Source organism: Gossypium hirsutum, chromosome D10 (genome assembly GCF_007990345.1).
Source record: "Gossypium hirsutum isolate 1008001.06 chromosome D10, Gossypium_hirsutum_v2.1, whole genome shotgun sequence".
Lineage (NCBI taxonomy): Eukaryota > Viridiplantae > Streptophyta > Magnoliopsida > Malvales > Malvaceae > Gossypium > Gossypium hirsutum.
In genome coordinates, this window is record NC_053446.1 from 63,192,290 (window position 1) to 63,210,765 (window position 18,476).

The following is an 18,476-nucleotide window of genomic DNA, read 5'->3' on the forward strand; positions in this document are numbered from 1 at the left end:
AATATTTGATGTACTCCCCGTGCATAAATTTCATATACCATCAATAAATAATAATAATATGGCATTTCATCATTAAATAAAATAAAAAATAGTAGAGGAATTATGGATAATACTAATAATTTTTTAACATAATTAAATAATTATAATTCATTATAAATAAAGGCTAAAACCCTAAACTTTAAGCTTGGGATGTTAAACCCTTAAATCGAATATCCTAAACTCAAAAGTTATTAATATTTATTTATAACAATTACAAATAAAATTATCAGTATTTTTTTAGATTCTTCATATTTTTTGTTTAATTTAATAACAAGATGTCATAATTCAATAATGGTGCATGAGACTTTACATTAACGGTACATCAAATATTATTTCTTTTAATATAAAAAATAAATTTAAAACAAGTTTTTTCAAGTTGTATCCTAATCCAAAGAATTTTATATATATCAAATCATATAAACTACATATTGTTGATTCAATTTATTTTATCAGCAAATTTTTTTATTAAATTGTACCCTGTTAAGAGAAATTTACTTGAATCCTATCTCGAATTTCAACAAAAATAGGCTCAAATCATAAAATCATAAAATTAATGAAAATACATGTGATTATACGGAAAGAACAAAAAAAAATCTCAAACTTGATTTTTCTTACTTTTCTAGAATGCCTAAGGAGAAAGTTGTGATTCCAATATTGATGTATATATTAAGCAAGAAATTTCCAAAATAATAAGGAATTTTCAAAGCCAAGTATAACCTATGTTTTTTTTCTTGGTATTTATGTATTAATTTATAATTTTCCCTTGAAACAAGGAAATAATATTTCATAAGTTTTTGCAAATCAATTTGAAGACAATTAAGTAAACAAAGACTTGGAAGTTAGAGCAACAACACTTAGATAAGATTTATCTGTACGCCACGGCAAGTTTGGAAATTTGTTCTCTCAATTTTATTCTAGAAATTTAGACTTTGAATTGGGAAAACAAAATCCATTTCCATTTTCTATTGGCATGTAACATGCACGTCTAGCAATTCAGCAACCATTTAAAAATTTAATTTTATGTGGATTGAGTCTTAATTCAATTGGTATAGGTATTATTATTAATGTAGGAGAACGTGAATTTGAGTGTGCTGAAGCATATTATCCTCCTATTTATGGGTTGAGGAATTACTATAGATAGTTCTAAATATTGTCTCAAAAAGAACAAATATGATTAGAACGAAATTGATTTACCTAATACAAAAGTTTAAAAGTATTGATCAACTTGACAAATTTTCAATCTTTGGGATTTTATTTGACAAATTGATGCTTACGGATTTATTTGTCAATTATTGTAATAAATGTGATGAAGTTATTATATTCTCAATTATTATTTCTAATCTTCCAAAAAGAAATAAGATAAACTATAAAAATAGTCACTTTTGTTTGAAATGTTACGTTTTAGTCCCTTATGTTGTTATTTTGTTATGAAGTGGTCATTCTACAGTTAAGCTCCGTTACCTCCCTAACGGCGGTCTTACGTGGCAGTCCAAATGGGTTTTAAATGCCAACTTGGATGTCCCACGTGGTAATCTAAATTAAATTTATTTAATTAAAAACCTATTTTTATCCCAGCAATTGGACATCCAAGTTGGAATTTAAAACCATTTTGACGTCCACGTAAGAGCACCATTAGGGAGGTAATGGAGTTTAACGGTAGAGTAACCACTTCGTAACAAAACGATAACTTAAATTACTAAAATGTAACATTTCAAAAATAAATGACTAAAATATAATGAGGCAAATAAAAGTGACTACTTTTGTAGTTTACCCAAAAGAAATATTATTAAATGATGCGACCTAATTTGAAAATGGATAAAATTTACCTAATTTTATAACAAAAGCCCATTTTCAACCTTCTTCTTTTTATGAAAATTAATTTCTAAATTACATTTAATTACACTTTTAACTTGTGTTTGGGCAAAGTTTAAAGTCTACGTCCTTATTTTGTTAAAACCAAAGAAAACACCTTTTCAACTAAAAGAGTAAACTCAAAAAAGTAATTATTTATTAACTAAAGCCACTAATTAAACATTCTTAATAAAATAATTAAAATAAATTAAGGGATTTTGGGTTAAGTAATCGTCAGCTACAAAGTTGACTAGCCGCCACCATCTTTTCTTCAACCACCTTTCATTCTCCTCCTTTGTCATTTCTTTAATTTAGAAATATTTTATGTTTTTTTTAAATAATTACTTTTTAAAGGATTGAATGTACATTTTATTCGATATCAACTAATAATAACGTGACACGTGACATATTCTTACTGAATATCACACATTTTTTTAATAAAATGAAAAAATATTAATAGTTTAGATACTACTTTTAACCTAAACAATTTTAAATACCTAAGTGAAAAAATTAATACAGTTTGAAGTCAATTTTATAGTTAAACCTAGTGCGAAGCTAGAATTTTTTTCCTGAAAGGATTAAGATTAAATTGTATATTTTTATAAGATAAATTTTAAGACGAGATTAAAATTTTATCATTTGGGTTTATTTATTTACTGAAAATTTTATAAATTATTAGGAGTTAAATAATTCTTTTTAGGGGGTCCGACCTTTGCTTGCCCCACCTTCTCCCCTAGTTAAACCCTTATCAAACCAAATGTTATATAATATATAATTAAAATTCTCTAAATGGTTTAGTAATTCAAAATTTAACAAATTACATGGTATAACAAAAAAAATCAGCTTCAAATCTACTTTTTAAGTGTGTAAAAGCAATCAAGCAAAAGAAACAAAGGACCACTTTAGCCGACAAGAGAAAAGCTTAAGGATTTCGTCGCTAAAAGGTATTCGGGGGTATTTGACACGTAAGTGGTGTAAGTCCAAAAGTAATACGTGGTTTTCAAGTAATGCCCATAAAATTCAATGACGTCGTCACTAATAATTGTAGATTGTTTGACCCGACTTTCTTTTTAGGCAAACAGAAGATTCTTGTGAAATTCAATTAATTGTTTTTTCTTTCTTTATAAAAAAATTAGTTCTGTTTTTGTATTTTCATTTTTTTTTCTTTGCAATTTCGTCGGTGAAAGATCTAATAAGCAATGACGAAACGGTGGAAATAAATTATATTTTCCCCTACTATTCCAATCTACATTTTAACTATCTTGACTCTAGAAAGTTAGTGGAAATTTATATTTAAATTTCCATTTTCATTTAGAAATCTAAAAATATCCATAACCCCTATTTAATGTTTAAATAAAAGGATAAATGTATTTTAAAACATTCGAATTTATGCCCTTCTACACTAACAATAATACTGATATCAACCGTATTAAAACTTCACCAACTTTTATTTTAAGTATTTAAGAATATAAAAATTACTGGACCAATGGTGGAGTGACAAATAACTTATGTTCAAATCGGCACTGATTTTAAGTTTGATCATCAGATAATCTTTTGTAAATATATATAAGTCGAGCATCTTGAACAATTTTTTTCTATAAATTTGAATTTTTCACTAGAATTTCGAATGCAAATATATAAATACACTAAATTAAAATGAATTAAATCTTTTCAAAAGTTAGATTATTCATTCGATCGTAAAGATGTGATTTATATAATAAGTCGAGCTTTGAATAAATTTTTTAAAATTATTTTTGTCAATTGAATAATATTTTATTTGTGAAAGACTTTTGAGTAATGTGATAAGGATGCACTTGCATTTGCATTATCCAAAGAATTAAGAAAAGAAGTAAAAGAAAGAAAAAGCCTAAACTAAAAAGTGTGAAAACATATAAAGGTTATCCCTCTTATCTCAACCATGTAACTCATGACCTTACTTGGTTCGCATACAAAAGAACCTACAATAAGTAAAACCATTCTACCAACTATCAACTGCCACCTAATATTCAATTGACTATGAATTCCACGTGGAAATATTTATTGGGTATGACCAGTCACAACATTTTGCTGAGAAAGTTAGACTCTTCTAGACAATTGAAGACTCTAACTTGTAGGAAAAGGCTTGCAACTCGCTCGACTCAGCAACTCGGTCATGCTGACGCATGCACGAGTTGAACTGATTTCACACTCAAAACTCACAACACGCTAATACCATATTTCAATTAAAGTGACAAAAACTTGATATAGATAAAAAAAAATGACTAAAACAAGGGATACAAACGTCATTCCAGAAGGTCAACTATAAAAGTCAAAAACTTCCATCTCTATAATTTCCTATCAAACCAATCTATAAATAAAAATCCCATTTTACTTCTTATTTGAATAGATCATCAAATACCCCCAAAAACAACTTCCATTTTCACACAATACCCCCAAAAAGCACTATGAAGAGAAGCTTTCCTAATGAAATTGAGAACAATTTGGCTTTGGCAAATTGTTTGATGCTCCTTTCACAAGGAAGAAACCAATATGATCATATCATCTTCAACGATAACAACAACAATAACCCTACTAGGGTTTTCGAGTGCAAAACATGTAACCGACAGTTCGCTTCGTTCCAAGCTCTAGGTGGTCATCGAGCGAGCCACAAGAAACCCAAGTTGCTCGATAGCGGATCAACGGAGAACCAACCACCAGCGAAGCCTAAGACACATGAGTGTTCGATCTGCGGGCTGGAGTTCTCAATCGGACAAGCCTTGGGAGGACATATGAGGAGGCACAGGGGTGGTTCGAGTGAAAACCAGCACCAACATGGACCTTTGAGTTCTTCGACGTCATCTCAAGAGACCGTAAGGACACCGATTGTGAAGAAACCGAATAGCAGAAGGGTTTTATGTTTGGATTTGAACTTGACTCCATTAGAGAATGATTTAGAATTGATTAAGCTTGGCAAAGCAGCTCCACCAATTGATTGTTTCTTCTAAATTCTTACTTTCTGATTAGCTATATGATTTTGATTTTGTTTTTAAATTTTCTAGAGGGGGTTCATGTATATATTTGTTCATTAATTTACAGATAGAGATGTATAATGAATATAGAGATATATATCATTATATTTTTCTTGTATTCTAAATTAACATATTTTCTGATTATAATTTCTTTTTGGTGAATTTGTTTACATCAACATGACTCTTTAACCAGAAGACAAACATAACTTGTTTGTTCAGTTCTTTTCATGTTTCATGAGTTTTTCTTTTTTGGCTTGATATTTTATTTAGGTAAAATTGCATGTATTATTCATTTTAGGCGAATCCTTCTAGATCATTTTTAGTATTTTCTGGAAATATGTATTTTTTTAATCCCAAGATAATTTTTTTTTCAAAAGAAAAAAAAAGTATGCTATTTGTCTTACTAAAAATGGCAAAGTGTATTTGGCATATCATAGGGTGAGTAAAATTCGATTCGATTTGAAAAAATTAATTTTTTTTAATTTCGAGTTAATCTAATCGAGTTATTCAAATTATTCAAGTCAACTCGAATAAGTAATTCGAGTTTCGAGTTTTGAGTTCGAATCGAATTGAATTTTACAATTCGAATAACTCGAATAATTCAAATAACAGATTGATATAAATACCTTTTGATCCCTGTCAAGTTTGAAAATGAGCAAATTGGTCTCTTTCTCAACAAAAATTACAAAACAATTCAAAATAATTTTTCAAAAATTTAAAATAATTTTTAAAATTCAAAATATTTATAAAAATTCCAAAACTTATATTTTTAAAAAATTATAAAAAAAATTCAAACAAAATTCTAAAAAATATATAAAGAAAGTTAAAAAATTAAAAATTTTCTAGAATAATAATTTTGGGATCTAAATAAGTTAATTAATGTTTCAAGTTTGCCATACTAATGTTTTTTTTTTCTTTGAAAAAGTTTTCTAGTATATATGGTTTCAAATTTATGTACTCTAACATGAAATTAGTTATACTGTAAGAAGATTTTAATTTGACATGTTCAAATTTTTAATTTAACTTGAACAATTTCACTCAATTCAACTTGACTCGATTCGAAAATTTTTTTATTTGAGTTAGGATGATAAAATAGGACTCGTCAACTCGATTAACTCGAAATTTTTTCGCTTGATTCGATCGAACGCTCACCCCTACATCACCATATGTTTGTAACCAAAAAAAAAAAGCTAGGGCAAATGCTTTAATGTAATTAATAGAAAAAAGTTAACCTCGAATTTGAAATTACATATTTCGAAAATAGATAAATTAGAACTATCAAATTATAGTAAAGGGACCTTTTATGGAATTTGACCTTTTATTTATGGGTAAAAATGAGAAATTATTAGAAGTAACGTTTACATTTAATAGAGGATTAAATTAGCTGTGAGTTGATCTAACTTTGCGTTTTCTCTAATTAAAAGCAAAATTTGACATATTTAATATGATACATTAATTAAGCTATAGTTACTATTTTATAGCTTTCCACTTCAATGAAAATGAAACTTTTGGAATATGCTTTTTGTTTTTCATCCAATTCTCGACAATTAATAAACTAACCATTTTTAAAATTTGCTATAAAAATCTCTTGGAATGGACAAAATTATTGGTTTAATTCAATAATTTATATATAGTAACATTATTTTTTCTACACTTTTAATTAAATATAGCAAGGTCTCAAATTAAATCATAAAATTTTTATAAATTTAATACATATAAGACTGATAAATTATGGTGCTTCCAAAGTAAGAGTATAACTCAAGCAAAAGTCTTCTATAACATTAAAACTAGAAAATTTAGGTTATTAGAGTTTTTTTCCCCCCACCAATTTGTCGTTTTACATGATCTCACCATTGAAGTTAAGTTTGGGTTTGATTTTAAAAAAGCTAAGCTAGATAACCAAAGTCTGGTCTAAGTCTGGTCAGTAATTTTGGGTGTTACATGATGACATATAACGATAAAAATAAAAGAGTTGTTTAGGATTTATTTAAAGAAGAATTTCATTATTAAATCTTATGGTATAAGTTGATTGAGTCTTACTTCAATCGACATGGATATTATTATCAATATAGGAGGACGTGGGTTCGAGTGTGCTAAAGTGCATTATCCTCCTATTTATGGGTTGAGGAGGGGGTTATGGGTAGTTTTAGGCATTGTATCAAAAAAGCAGATATAATCAGAAACTATAATGAGATTATTAAAAAAAAAATCTTATGATACAAGCAACTATTTAAACTTAAACTATCTCAATATTTTGCTTGAATTCTCTCCCAATCAAACTTTCGCTGTGAAAGCTCTTTCAACTCTGATTAATTCTTAAATATCCCCAAATTTTTGATTTAATTGTTCATGCTCCAATTGAATTCTTTTCTATTTGTTTTTGCATTAAAGCATCCGAATTTCGTTCCTGGCAAGATTTAAACATAAAATTCACCAATTAACAGGAATTAATTCAAGAACAAGTTGATTTGAGCACATAAAATATGCAAAATAAACATGCTATCGATTTATTCATAAACTAAGATTTAATGTTGTGAAAAAGTGCTGCATGTTGGGCAATGTTGTACCCACATGACCCAGATACATCCAGAAAGAACAACACTGCAGCTCGTAGGCTAGCCAATGCTCTAATGCTGAACCTCTTGTTTCGATCTTTGAAAGGCCTGTCCAAAATTCCAGGGGTATCAATTACTTGATATCCAAGGTACTTATAATCCGTATGACCCACAAAGAGTGACTTGGCAGTGAAAGCATAAGGCTGAACATCCACATTAGCCCTAGTGATTTTGTTCATAAATGAACTCTTACCAACAATAGGGTACCCACAAATCAAGATGATTCGAGTATTTGGATCAATAGATGGCAACCTAGTCATATTTTGCCTAATCTGCTCAAGGTAGGCCAAACTAGGGGCAATCCTCTTTATCACAGTACACATACGACCAAGTGCAGCAACCTTGAGTGACTTTCACCGATATAACGAGTCACCATACTTTAACAGCTTGACATAATCTTTAGTAATCTTGCTAATGAGATTCCGAGCAGTATTTATTCGGCCGAGAGCAAGCTTGTAGTGATCCTTGTTATAAAGGGCATGAAGAAGATCGCCATAAAATGGATGGATATCATCAAGGTGAGGTTTGAATTAACTGAAAATTTTCCTTGAGGGTTTTGTGTTTTTTTAATAGCTGACTAGTTTTAATTGTATCATACTAGACTAGAATTAACTCCCCAACTTCGTTTGGGTTTGTTTATAATTTTTTTATTTCCAATTAGTTAATATTATATATGTATATTTGTGTGTGTGTGCCCGCGCGCGCGCGTGTATGTATTCATAGGCCAATTAGCAAATCCAACCCTCAATGCCTTTGCATAACTCAAGTCTCATAAGCAAAATCCCTCGTGAAGTGCTATTAAGGGTAAGGTTTGAGAAATTTGGATGGGTTTAGTAACAGTATAAGATTAGAAAAATAGGTTTAGGTATAAGAAGTTAGAGTATTTAAAATATGGGTTGGGCTCAAAATTTTGATTCGTTTTTAAAATTTATAATATATTATATTATATTATTTTTATATACTATGTAATTTATAACACATAAAAATTAAATTTATGATAATATATAATAGTATAATGTAAACATTAGATTTGGACAACATTTTAATCGACCCATATTTTTGGTCAACCCGGGATTGAAAAGGATAAAATAATATTTTTAAAATAATATAAAAACATTATAATACTAGATAATATAGATTTCATTCCGAAATTTTTTTAAAATTCTTTAAAAATTACAAAACTCTCTCAAACAATGCCTATGAAATGAGTGCAATAATACAAGGAAAAATGACAAAGAAGTAACACAACAAATCTGCACAAAACACTTCCAAAAAAGAAATTATTTTATGGATCATTCCTATCACATCATTCATAGTCCATTTTTTAACTTGAACACAAAACCCAAAACCTCAAACTCGAATCTCGAATCCTAAACCTCAAAACCCAAACCCTAAATTAAAGTTTAGAGTTTAGGGTTCGAGTTCGAGGTTCGGGTTTAAAGTTCAAGGTTTGAGATTCGGGGTTTAGTATTTGAGTTTAGATTTTAGTTCAAGGTTTGGGGTTCAGAGTAAAAAGAAAATACCAAAAATATGTATCAATGACATGGAAATATTGTTAAAATGTCATTAAATAATTAGAAAAAAATCATAGATGTTGTGGTAGGAAGAATCCATAAAATAATTTATCCTTCCAAAAAATGCATCTTCACCATGCAATCTGCTACCTATTTATAGGCTCAATACGGCAGCCTCTCCTTATAGTATACAAGTAGAGATAAAAACATCCTTAAGCAATTATCAATTTCGATTTTAATAATTGATTTTAAAATTCTTAAACTATTACACATTTAACGTTCAAAAAATAACATAAAAATTTAAATACAATATAAAAAATAATTTATCAAAATTTTTATACACTCTAAAGTTTGATAAATTTAAAACACTATTAACAACATAATAATTATAGATAAATAATCTCCAAAACTTATCTCAAGATAAATTATGATTAATCAAGAAACATCAACACATAATTCACCAAGAAAAGAGGCTAAAGGATAAATGTAAGCCTTATTGGATAAGGCATGTGGATATCAATCTTCCTTTAGCCATCAATTCTGATCTCAAAGGTTTGAGACAACATAAAATACATCCTAAGATCCATTATGGTAAAAACATATGTGAAGGCCTAAGTAAAAAATGTGAAAATCAAAAAATACTTAGGTTGCCCCAAAAGTTTATAAGTTTAAACATGTTGTTTAAATAGGCTATTTAAACAGGGTGTTTGAATTAGAATTGAAACTATCCTAACAATCTTCTCTTTTGACTTTTTGACAAAACGTAAGCAAATGGTACACTCCCCTATCACCATGCCACAAACACACATGAGATCAAATATAAATTGAATAAGTAACTCAAGAAAGATGTTATATACATCATCAGAAAAATAGCAGCATAAAGGTAGAAACATAGCAGAAAAATCATAAAACTAATAAGCTCCCCCTAAACTTCAGCATGAAACAGAAAAATTAATAGCACCAACCTATATAACTAGCAATAAATAGCATTAGAAGGCAGAGATAGACCATTAGCAATAGATAACACAAACTCCCCCTTACACCAGTACCATAGCAACCAAATCCATTCGCTCATCAGCACCATCCTCCATTTCACACAGGAGCATAAATAAATATCTCCAAAGTAGCAAGAACAAGAAAACTTCATAACAGTATTCAAAAATAGCTCAACTCCTCCCCCTAAAAACAATAAACATCAACCACAAAAATAACAGCCCATCAAACATCAACAACCAAAAAAGTAACAACACATCACACTCAAACTCCACTTATCAAAAACACACCATACTCCCCCTTGTCAAGGTGTCTTCTCAATGATACTTATCAACTCAACAAGCTGGAGTCCTTCTCAACAATGCTCTTTTCTCAAAATGTTATTTCATCTGTTCGATCTTCTATTCAAGCGTCTATTCGAACAGGTATCTCATTAGGTTCATCTCCAGGTTTGTTTCAACTAATGCTTCATCAGCTTGTTGTGTTAAGGAGTCTATAAAACGGTCAATTTGATCATCTTGTGCATCTTGATTGAGTGGAGGGAGATTTTCTTTGACAATTTCATTGGTCTAAACATTTATTACCTCTTCTTCAAATATTTCCATGGAAGAAGAAGAGGTTCCAACCTTTTTCTTTACTGCTCATTTCACTCAAGCCATTCTGAACCAAGAAAGCAAGTTTGTATTTCTTGAAAGTGTAAAGAAAGTTAATCAAGAGGAAATAGCAGTTGAGAAAAGAAAATAAAAGTCACAGGGCAAAAGGTTTTCCCTTTTATAACTGAAGAGGGGTATTTAATGCCAACTCAACCACCAAAAAGCACCCTTAATGCCGCCCCTAAAAATTCTCCATGGGATAAAAATTAGCCAACATGAGATAAATTTGGCGCTAAAACCAATAAAATAAATAGGAGCAAATGTAGGCACTGATAAGGTAATGGTTGTGCCCTTCTTTATACTTTCGAGAGATTCATAACAGACTACAAATGCTCCTCTTAGCACTTCAAATCTTTTTGCACCAAGACTCTTGATAAATTTATCAGCCAGCTGGTTTTCTACTGAGATATATTGAAGAATATCCCTTTTTTATTCAATAGGCTTTCGTATAAAGTGATGCTTGATATCTAGATGCTTCATTCGAGAGTGCAACACAGGGTTTTTGGAGGTTTTTTTTTTTTTTTGCATTGGTGTAATCACAATATACTGTCAATACCCTTATTCGGACAATTATCTGGTCACCTGTTTGAAAATTTGTTGTTTGAAAACTTGTTTGAAGACCATAGTTAGATAAGACAGATGCTTACTTGCATTTTCATTGCTTACCAATCTGTAACAGTTATCAAATTACACATTGTCCACTAGCATTGATGACTTCCCAACCTCCTTTCGAAAAATTTACATGGTAGCCTTGATCACATCGTTGGCTAACACTAATCAGATTAGCCTTGTGAACGTTTTGAAGTTTAGGCAACCCCTCACCATCTAAACAACCTTTTCCAATGATTCTCCCTTTTGTACCATCACTAAAAAGTGACCTTCTCAACATCACATTTTAGAACGTCCTTCAAGAAGCTATTCTCTCATGTCATATGCCTGGAAAATCAGATGTCAAAGTACCAAATCTCCTTAGTCACAGCTTTCAAGTATGTACCAAATCTCCAAATCATGACTTTAACGGAATTAGAATAAGATTGAGAAAATAATTTAATTAAGTGAATTAATTAAATTTATTTTAATTAGTTAAATAAAAAAATATTTTGAGAATAGAAAATTAGTTATTGGGTTGGATAACTTATATGAATTGGTTTAAAGACCAAGAAAAAAAACATGATGGTACACAATATATGAGAGGCCTATCTAGTTTGTGATTGGCGGTAATCCCATAGAATGAATTAATTTTTCCCATTGGAAAACTAACAGTTTTCATTATGTGAAATTGGTTCGTGAATTTAGAGCCTACTCTCTAAGTAAACCAAGGATTCGACAATAGCGGAAAAAATTGTGTTGGTAGAAAGCCAAGAAAGACCATGTCTGCTTTGCCCAAAATAAATGTATTAATTTGGTGAAAGTTTATTGCTACAAATAACCTAAAGGCTCAATTCTAGAAAACAATTAATTTTTTGTTGTGCAACAAAACGTTTTTTAAATCAATTTTTTTCTAACGATACCAACATATTCATCTTTAAATACAATGTCATTAATTCTTAATTGCCGCCCCCTGGTCAAGCTCAACATCCTCAAAGAATGGGCGTTAGCCGTTTTAAAAATAGTCTTAGTAGTGAGATCATAAAATTTGTAATGCCTAAATCTTTCAAAGTGTCAAAAATCAAAGGGACCAAGAATATCGTCGAACACAAGTTCTCAGTTCTTTTTTTAGAGACATGACCTTATCTCTTGCGCCACAACAAAACCAAATTCTCTGTTGTCAATTTGTGTTTTTTACCTATTACGATAATATGCAAAGGTTCATCAAATGAAAACAAAGTATCAAGTAAATATAGATTATCATAACCTAATAAAGAATCAAAACCAATCAAATTTGAATTATGAAAAAGATTAAAATTAAAATTTCCAAATGAACAAGAATAACTTAATTTATCCAATGATGTAATGGAAACCAAGTTTCACCTAAAAGATTATACAAGTCTCATTCAAATCCAAATAAAATCTAGTTCTTAATAATAATAATCTAAAAGTTCCTATTGCTTCAACTTTTACCATATTACCATTGCCTAGTAGATGTATCTTTCATCATCATTTGACTTTCAGTTGTTCTAGCAACCTTGCATAGACACACTAATGTAAGTTGCTATGCTGAAATCTATCCACCAAGTGTGTCTAGGTACAAAATTCAAATTAACCTCAGAATAAACAAAATTAAGAAGTGCACCTATAAAAGCACCACAAGAGAAATAATCATCCTTAGTTGATTTGTTTCTTTTGTGATGTTGTAATTATAGCTTTCTTATTTTTCTTTGCATACTTCATTGAAATTAGATTTGTGAAGAACATATAAATTTCAGCATATTCATTCTTAACAAACCTCTTTTCAAAGTCGCTCATGAATTCTTTAATCGTGGTAATCTTATCTAGCATAGTGCCTTTAAATGTTTTTGGAATGACATTCTTCCTGATCATCATACACATGCAATTTGATCTCTCCCACCTTTTTCATTAGAGGTACTCTCATATATAAGCAATGGACAAGAATCAACCTTTAATGCAAGGTCGAGACCCATGATTCCGATTCTCTTGCCATAACTTGAATCAAACAATTGTAGTTGAATCAAACAAAACAATCTCACGTAAGACTTCAAATATAAAACAAAATAATAATTAATTCGAAGAAAAGTAAACCCTAAGATACCAATCACTCCATTAATATTTCATCTTTGGACAAATATATTAACTTGTAAGTGATATCTTGATGTAGTAATTAAACACTGACAATAAGCATTACATGTTTATTACAATAGTTGCGAATGTAATGTTGTTAAATATTAGCATTCTTTTGGGCCAATCAATAATAACATAAGTTACATGCACACAACCCAAAAATATAAAAACATTATTGTTATTTCAATATATTTTTAAATTTTTAAATATATTTTTAAAACTTATGAATTTTTAAAATTTTTAGAATTATCTAAATAGTAAACCCATCGAATCAAAGATCATATTGATTAAATTTGATCAAATCGAAAATTAATTATTTTACTAGTTCAATCACCCGTCCAATTTTAAATATCATATAATAAAGTAATTCAATCACCCGTACACTTTAAATTGTGATAAACCATAAAACTAAAAAAAAAGTTACAACAAATATGATTAATATTATTTTTTATATATACTTAATAAAAGTTAGAAAGGGAATTCCATTTATTGAATTGTATTTATTTAATAAAATATGATTACTATATTTTATATAAAATTGAAATATTTTATTGAAATAGTGTTAGCTAAATTTTATTATTTTTATTTCTTTACCAATAAATTAATTTTACTAAAATTTGAGATAAAAAGATATTATAGAAAATTAAATTAGTAAAAAATGTACTTCATAATTTATAATTATAAATGAAAATTTATTATAAAAATAAATATTAAATATAAAAAATTAATTCTACAACAAATTTAATTATTATAATGACATATTTTTATAAGAGAAAAACAAATATTATAGAAAAGACATTGATATATTTCCAAGTTTGGACGCTCATAAAAAAAACAAAAAAAAGGGTCCAATAATTTATTTATAGGGAAAAAAGTGGTCCTATTAATTTACCTCACATTTGAAATGTGTTATATGTAATAATATTAATATCTTTATCAATTTTGGAGGTTCATCCTTTCCCATCTCTATAAATTCGCATCGAGAAATAAAGCAATACATCAACACAATCTATATAACCATGAAAACCACGACAGCTTCAGTGTTTCTTCTTTTCATCATCTTCTCAGTCACACCATCATCCTTTTTGTTTGGTGTGGCCAACGCTACAAACGAACCTGTGCTCGACACTGATGGCAACGAAGTCCAAACAGGCACCGAATACTACGTTGTGTCGGCGATTTGGGGTGCTGGTGGTGGTGGGCTTGCCCTAGGCTGGCCTAGCGGAAACCCATGCCCTGAAGTCGTTGCTCAAAGCCGATCTGGTGACGATGGTATTCCGGTGATATTTTCTAATTTGGACTCCAACGATGGCGTTGTTCGCCTATCCTCTGACATAAACATAGAGTTCATTCCCCTCAGACCCAGACTTTGCCCAACAACAACGGTGTGGAAGGTCGATGATTACGACCATTCAGCCGGAAAATGGTGGGTGATAACCGATGGGGTTACAGGGAACCCAGGTGCCAACACTTTGACCAGTTGGTTTAGAATAGAGAAGGGGGGTGCTCTTGGTTACAAATTGAAGTACTGCCCCGCAGTATGTGGAACATGCCCCGCCTTATGCAACGAAATTGAGAGGGGCTTTGATGGAGAAATGGTACGTTTGGCTCTCTCCACTGGCAATGGATGGCCATTTATCTTTAAGAAAGTTGGAAAATCAGCCATGGAGATTCAACAAGTTGTTCATAATTAGATTGAAAGCAATCATTATGCATGAACTAGTAGTTACTACTTAATATTAGCTTCAAGTAAATAATGCTGAGAGAACTTATTGTTAAGATTGCCTTGTTTGAAGCGGCAGCATGTATATATATATATGCTTGCTCACAAGGTTTGTCTCTCAGAGTCCTCCTCTTTGTATTCTTTTCCGCTTAATGAATAAACTATTTACTTATTTACTTCTTTTGTTGCCATTGATTCTAGTAGCATTCGACTCATTAACTTGGATACATTACCTTGTAATTAACCAAAAACTTATGTGTGTATATATATATATCAAAACAAAAAAAAAAGAGTGAGAGAGGAAAATAGACTACCAAGTACCAAGTGAAAAATGGTGATACTAAATTTCCAGATATATGGCGTTGTTTGTGTGTGACAAACACCAAGTATAAATAGGTGGAAGTATGACTACTTATCAAGAGTGGTATGGCTCAAAAACTACCCTCATCGAATTATTTCATCCTACTCATTCATTATCAATAGGAAGAAGGATACTTCCAACAAGAAATATTTTGAAGGGTTAGTGTTGAGTTAGCTAAAAATCAAAGTTTATCAGAAGCTCGATCTAAAATTCGCTAAAAGGAAGATTATTCAAAGCAATTTCAATGGACAACGGGAATGGAATAGTCTTTGAGTGGTTAGGGCACCTTATCTTTTGAGATAAAGAAGGGTTGGTCCATGTTGGAGTTCGTGACTAATCCTTACAACAAAGTCGTTTTCAAAGTTTGAACCTGTGTCATCCTTTGAACATGTAATTTGTCTTACCATTACACCTAACATTGTTGGTGATTTACTTTATTATATTTTTAATTAATAATTATGATATATAGTATATTTAAGATGGATTTTCTTATTCATGTATATCAATTGAATAAAATATTTGTATTTAAAATTTTAACTCGACATTTCAAAGGTCTGCTACTCTAGCACTTCTCTGATCTGCTGCTCTAGCATGTTTTGGTTTTTTTAGGGTTTTTTTTTTTTTGCTTATTTCTCTTTGTTCTGGCAATGACAGTTCTTGGGATAGAGTATTTCTTCTCAATCTTTTGATTTTGATTCGTGGCAATGGAGGATGAATTGGCAGAGTTAACATTGAAAGATGAGGAATAGGAGATTTGGCTAGTACAGAAGGAAACTGATTTTGCGACAGTGGTTTAAGATCTTTGTCCAGTTGGATGCTTTCTCACAACGAGTGTAATCCACTTACGACAATGAGAAGCGCGACTATGAATTTATGGTATCCTCTTAGAGGAGTTTAGATCTCTAATTTGGGGGATAAGAGGTTATTATTTCAATTTTTTCATAAAATGGATATTGATAGGGTACTAAATGGGGATCCATGGACTTTCAATAATCATCTTTTGGTGTTTCATTTTTTGGAGGATGGTGAGGATCCAATGAAGGTACCGCTAATCTATACGACTTTTAGGGTACAAGTGCATGATTTACCCCCAGGGTTTTTTACTGAATCTATAGCAAAGAAGTTAGGTAATTTTAAGGGTAAGGTTTTTAGATCAATGGCAAAAGCTTGGGTAAGGGCCTCAAGAATTTCTTACATATACGGGTTTAGATGGATGTTAGACGCTCTTTAAAGCAAAAAAAGAAGATTATGTTTTCACCTGGGAAGTGTTCCTATGTCAACTTGATATACGAATGACTAACTCTGTTCTATTTCTTCTATGGTTGTTTGGGACACAATGACTCTTTCTGTTAGGTTAGAATGACTAAAGGATTAGAATTTTTAGAGATGGGATGGTATCTATCTCTAAAAGCCCAGTCTAGGAGAGTTGCTACGATAAACAGTGTGTGGCTGCGGGAGGAAGGTGAAGGGGAGATAAGGGGAAATACCCTAAGGCATTTTGATTTGGGGTAGGGACTGTGGGAGGATGGAAGGAAAGAATCTAGGATGCCCATAGATCCTGTGTTGGGGTTAAATTTGGAGGGTGATTTGAATATAGTGTCGGGTATGCAAGGGGACTCTTCAAACATAAAGGATCATTTGAATATGGATCACGACTCGGAGAGGTGGAGATGGGAAAAAAAGACCCAAAAAGGATAATGAAAATCATAGTGTTTCGATTGTGACAGATTCACTTGTGATTAGAGATGAGAGATCGTTGGGACGAACTCACTTTTTATCGGCGGCTGCCAGGGGCAAGATGATCGGTCGCAATGAAAATAATTAGTTGGAACGTCTGTTGATTGGGGTGTCCACGAGCTATAAGAAGGCTTCGACATATGCTGAAGGTGTATAATCCCCAAGTGGTCTTCTTTATGGAGGCAAAAATTAGTAATGTGCAAATGGAGAATGTGCATAGAAGGTGTGGATTTTTAAATGGTATTGATGTTTCTGCCGATGGTTCAAGAGGAGGTCATTTTTTAGCTTGGAAGAAAAATGTTAAAACGAATTTAAGGAGTCATTCTAGTAGTCATGTATATGTTGTATTTTAGGAGACTGATAATGGAGGTTTACTGGCTTCTATTGGACATCGAATACGCATAGCAGAGACAATTCATTGAATTTGTTAAGAAATCTAGGACGCTCTCAGGAGTTCCCTTGGCTAGTGTGTGATAATTTTAATGAAATTATGTACTCGTTTGAAAAGTTAGGGTGCCAAGAGAGGAGAGGAGAATGGAGGTCTTTCGAGGAGTCTTAGAGGAATGTTAGTTAATGGACATTGGATACTTTAGGGCTTGGTTTACCTGGGAAAGGGGAAACTTACCGAAAACGAATATGAGAGAGCGACTAGATAGAGGAGTGGTGAATGTCGAATGGATGAACATGTTTTCTAGTGCAGTGGTTTAGCATTTACCACATTCTTTTCCAAATCATTGTCCCCTTCTTAATTATACGGAGCAGGAGAGTATTAGGTTGAGGCAGAAAAGGTTTCAGTCTGAGGCATGGTGGGTAATGTAAGAATCTTTTAAGGAGGAGGTTAAACAAACATGTCAATCTACTTCGGGTGATATGTTGGCTAGGCTAGAAGGTGTGAGGAAGGGCTTGCTGAGATGGGTGGGTTTTGTTAGAAATAAAAGAGAGGGCCTTAAGAAGGAACTGACTAGAAAATTAGAGGAGATGATGGGAAAGGATAGAGATGATGAGAATATTGTTGAACTATCTTAAGATTCTCTTGTCATAACTTGAAGTTGGTGTCATTTAATATAAGAATACAATTAATGCCTGCAATAATGTTGGCAGGTATAATCATTGTTGTATCAAACAAAACAATCTCACGTATGACTTCAAATATAAAACAAAATAATAATTAATTCAAATAAAGGTAAACCCTAAGATACCAATCACTCCATTAATATTTCATTTTTGGACAAATATATTAAGT

The 18,476-nt window shown here is 31.0% G+C and overlaps 2 protein-coding genes across 2 annotated transcripts; both read left to right on the forward strand.

The window, feature by feature from the left end:
• The first annotated feature begins 4,250 nt into the window (after positions 1–4,250).
• On the forward strand, positions 4,251–5,031 carry LOC107936439 (zinc finger protein ZAT11). The gene has a single exon (XM_016869166.2). It carries the CDS (start codon positions 4,335–4,337, stop codon positions 4,872–4,874), a length of 540 nt encoding a protein of 179 aa, XP_016724655.2. The 5' UTR covers positions 4,251–4,334; the 3' UTR covers positions 4,875–5,031.
• A 9,383-nt stretch (positions 5,032–14,414) lies between these two features.
• LOC121222563 (21 kDa seed protein) lies at positions 14,415–15,311 on the forward strand. The gene has a single exon (XM_041103571.1). It carries the CDS (start codon positions 14,432–14,434, stop codon positions 15,104–15,106), a length of 675 nt encoding a protein of 224 aa, XP_040959505.1. The 5' UTR covers positions 14,415–14,431; the 3' UTR covers positions 15,107–15,311.
• The last annotated feature ends 3,165 nt before the right edge of the window (positions 15,312–18,476 follow it).

What these genes read in the sequence shown, in the direction of transcription:
- LOC121222563 (XM_041103571.1), top strand. Translation starts at nt 14,432, where the DNA reads ATGAAAACCACGACAGCTTCAGTGTTTCTTCTTTTCATCATCTTCTCA.
- LOC107936439 (XM_016869166.2), top strand. Translation starts at nt 4,335, where the DNA reads ATGAAGAGAAGCTTTCCTAATGAAATTGAGAACAATTTGGCTTTGGCA.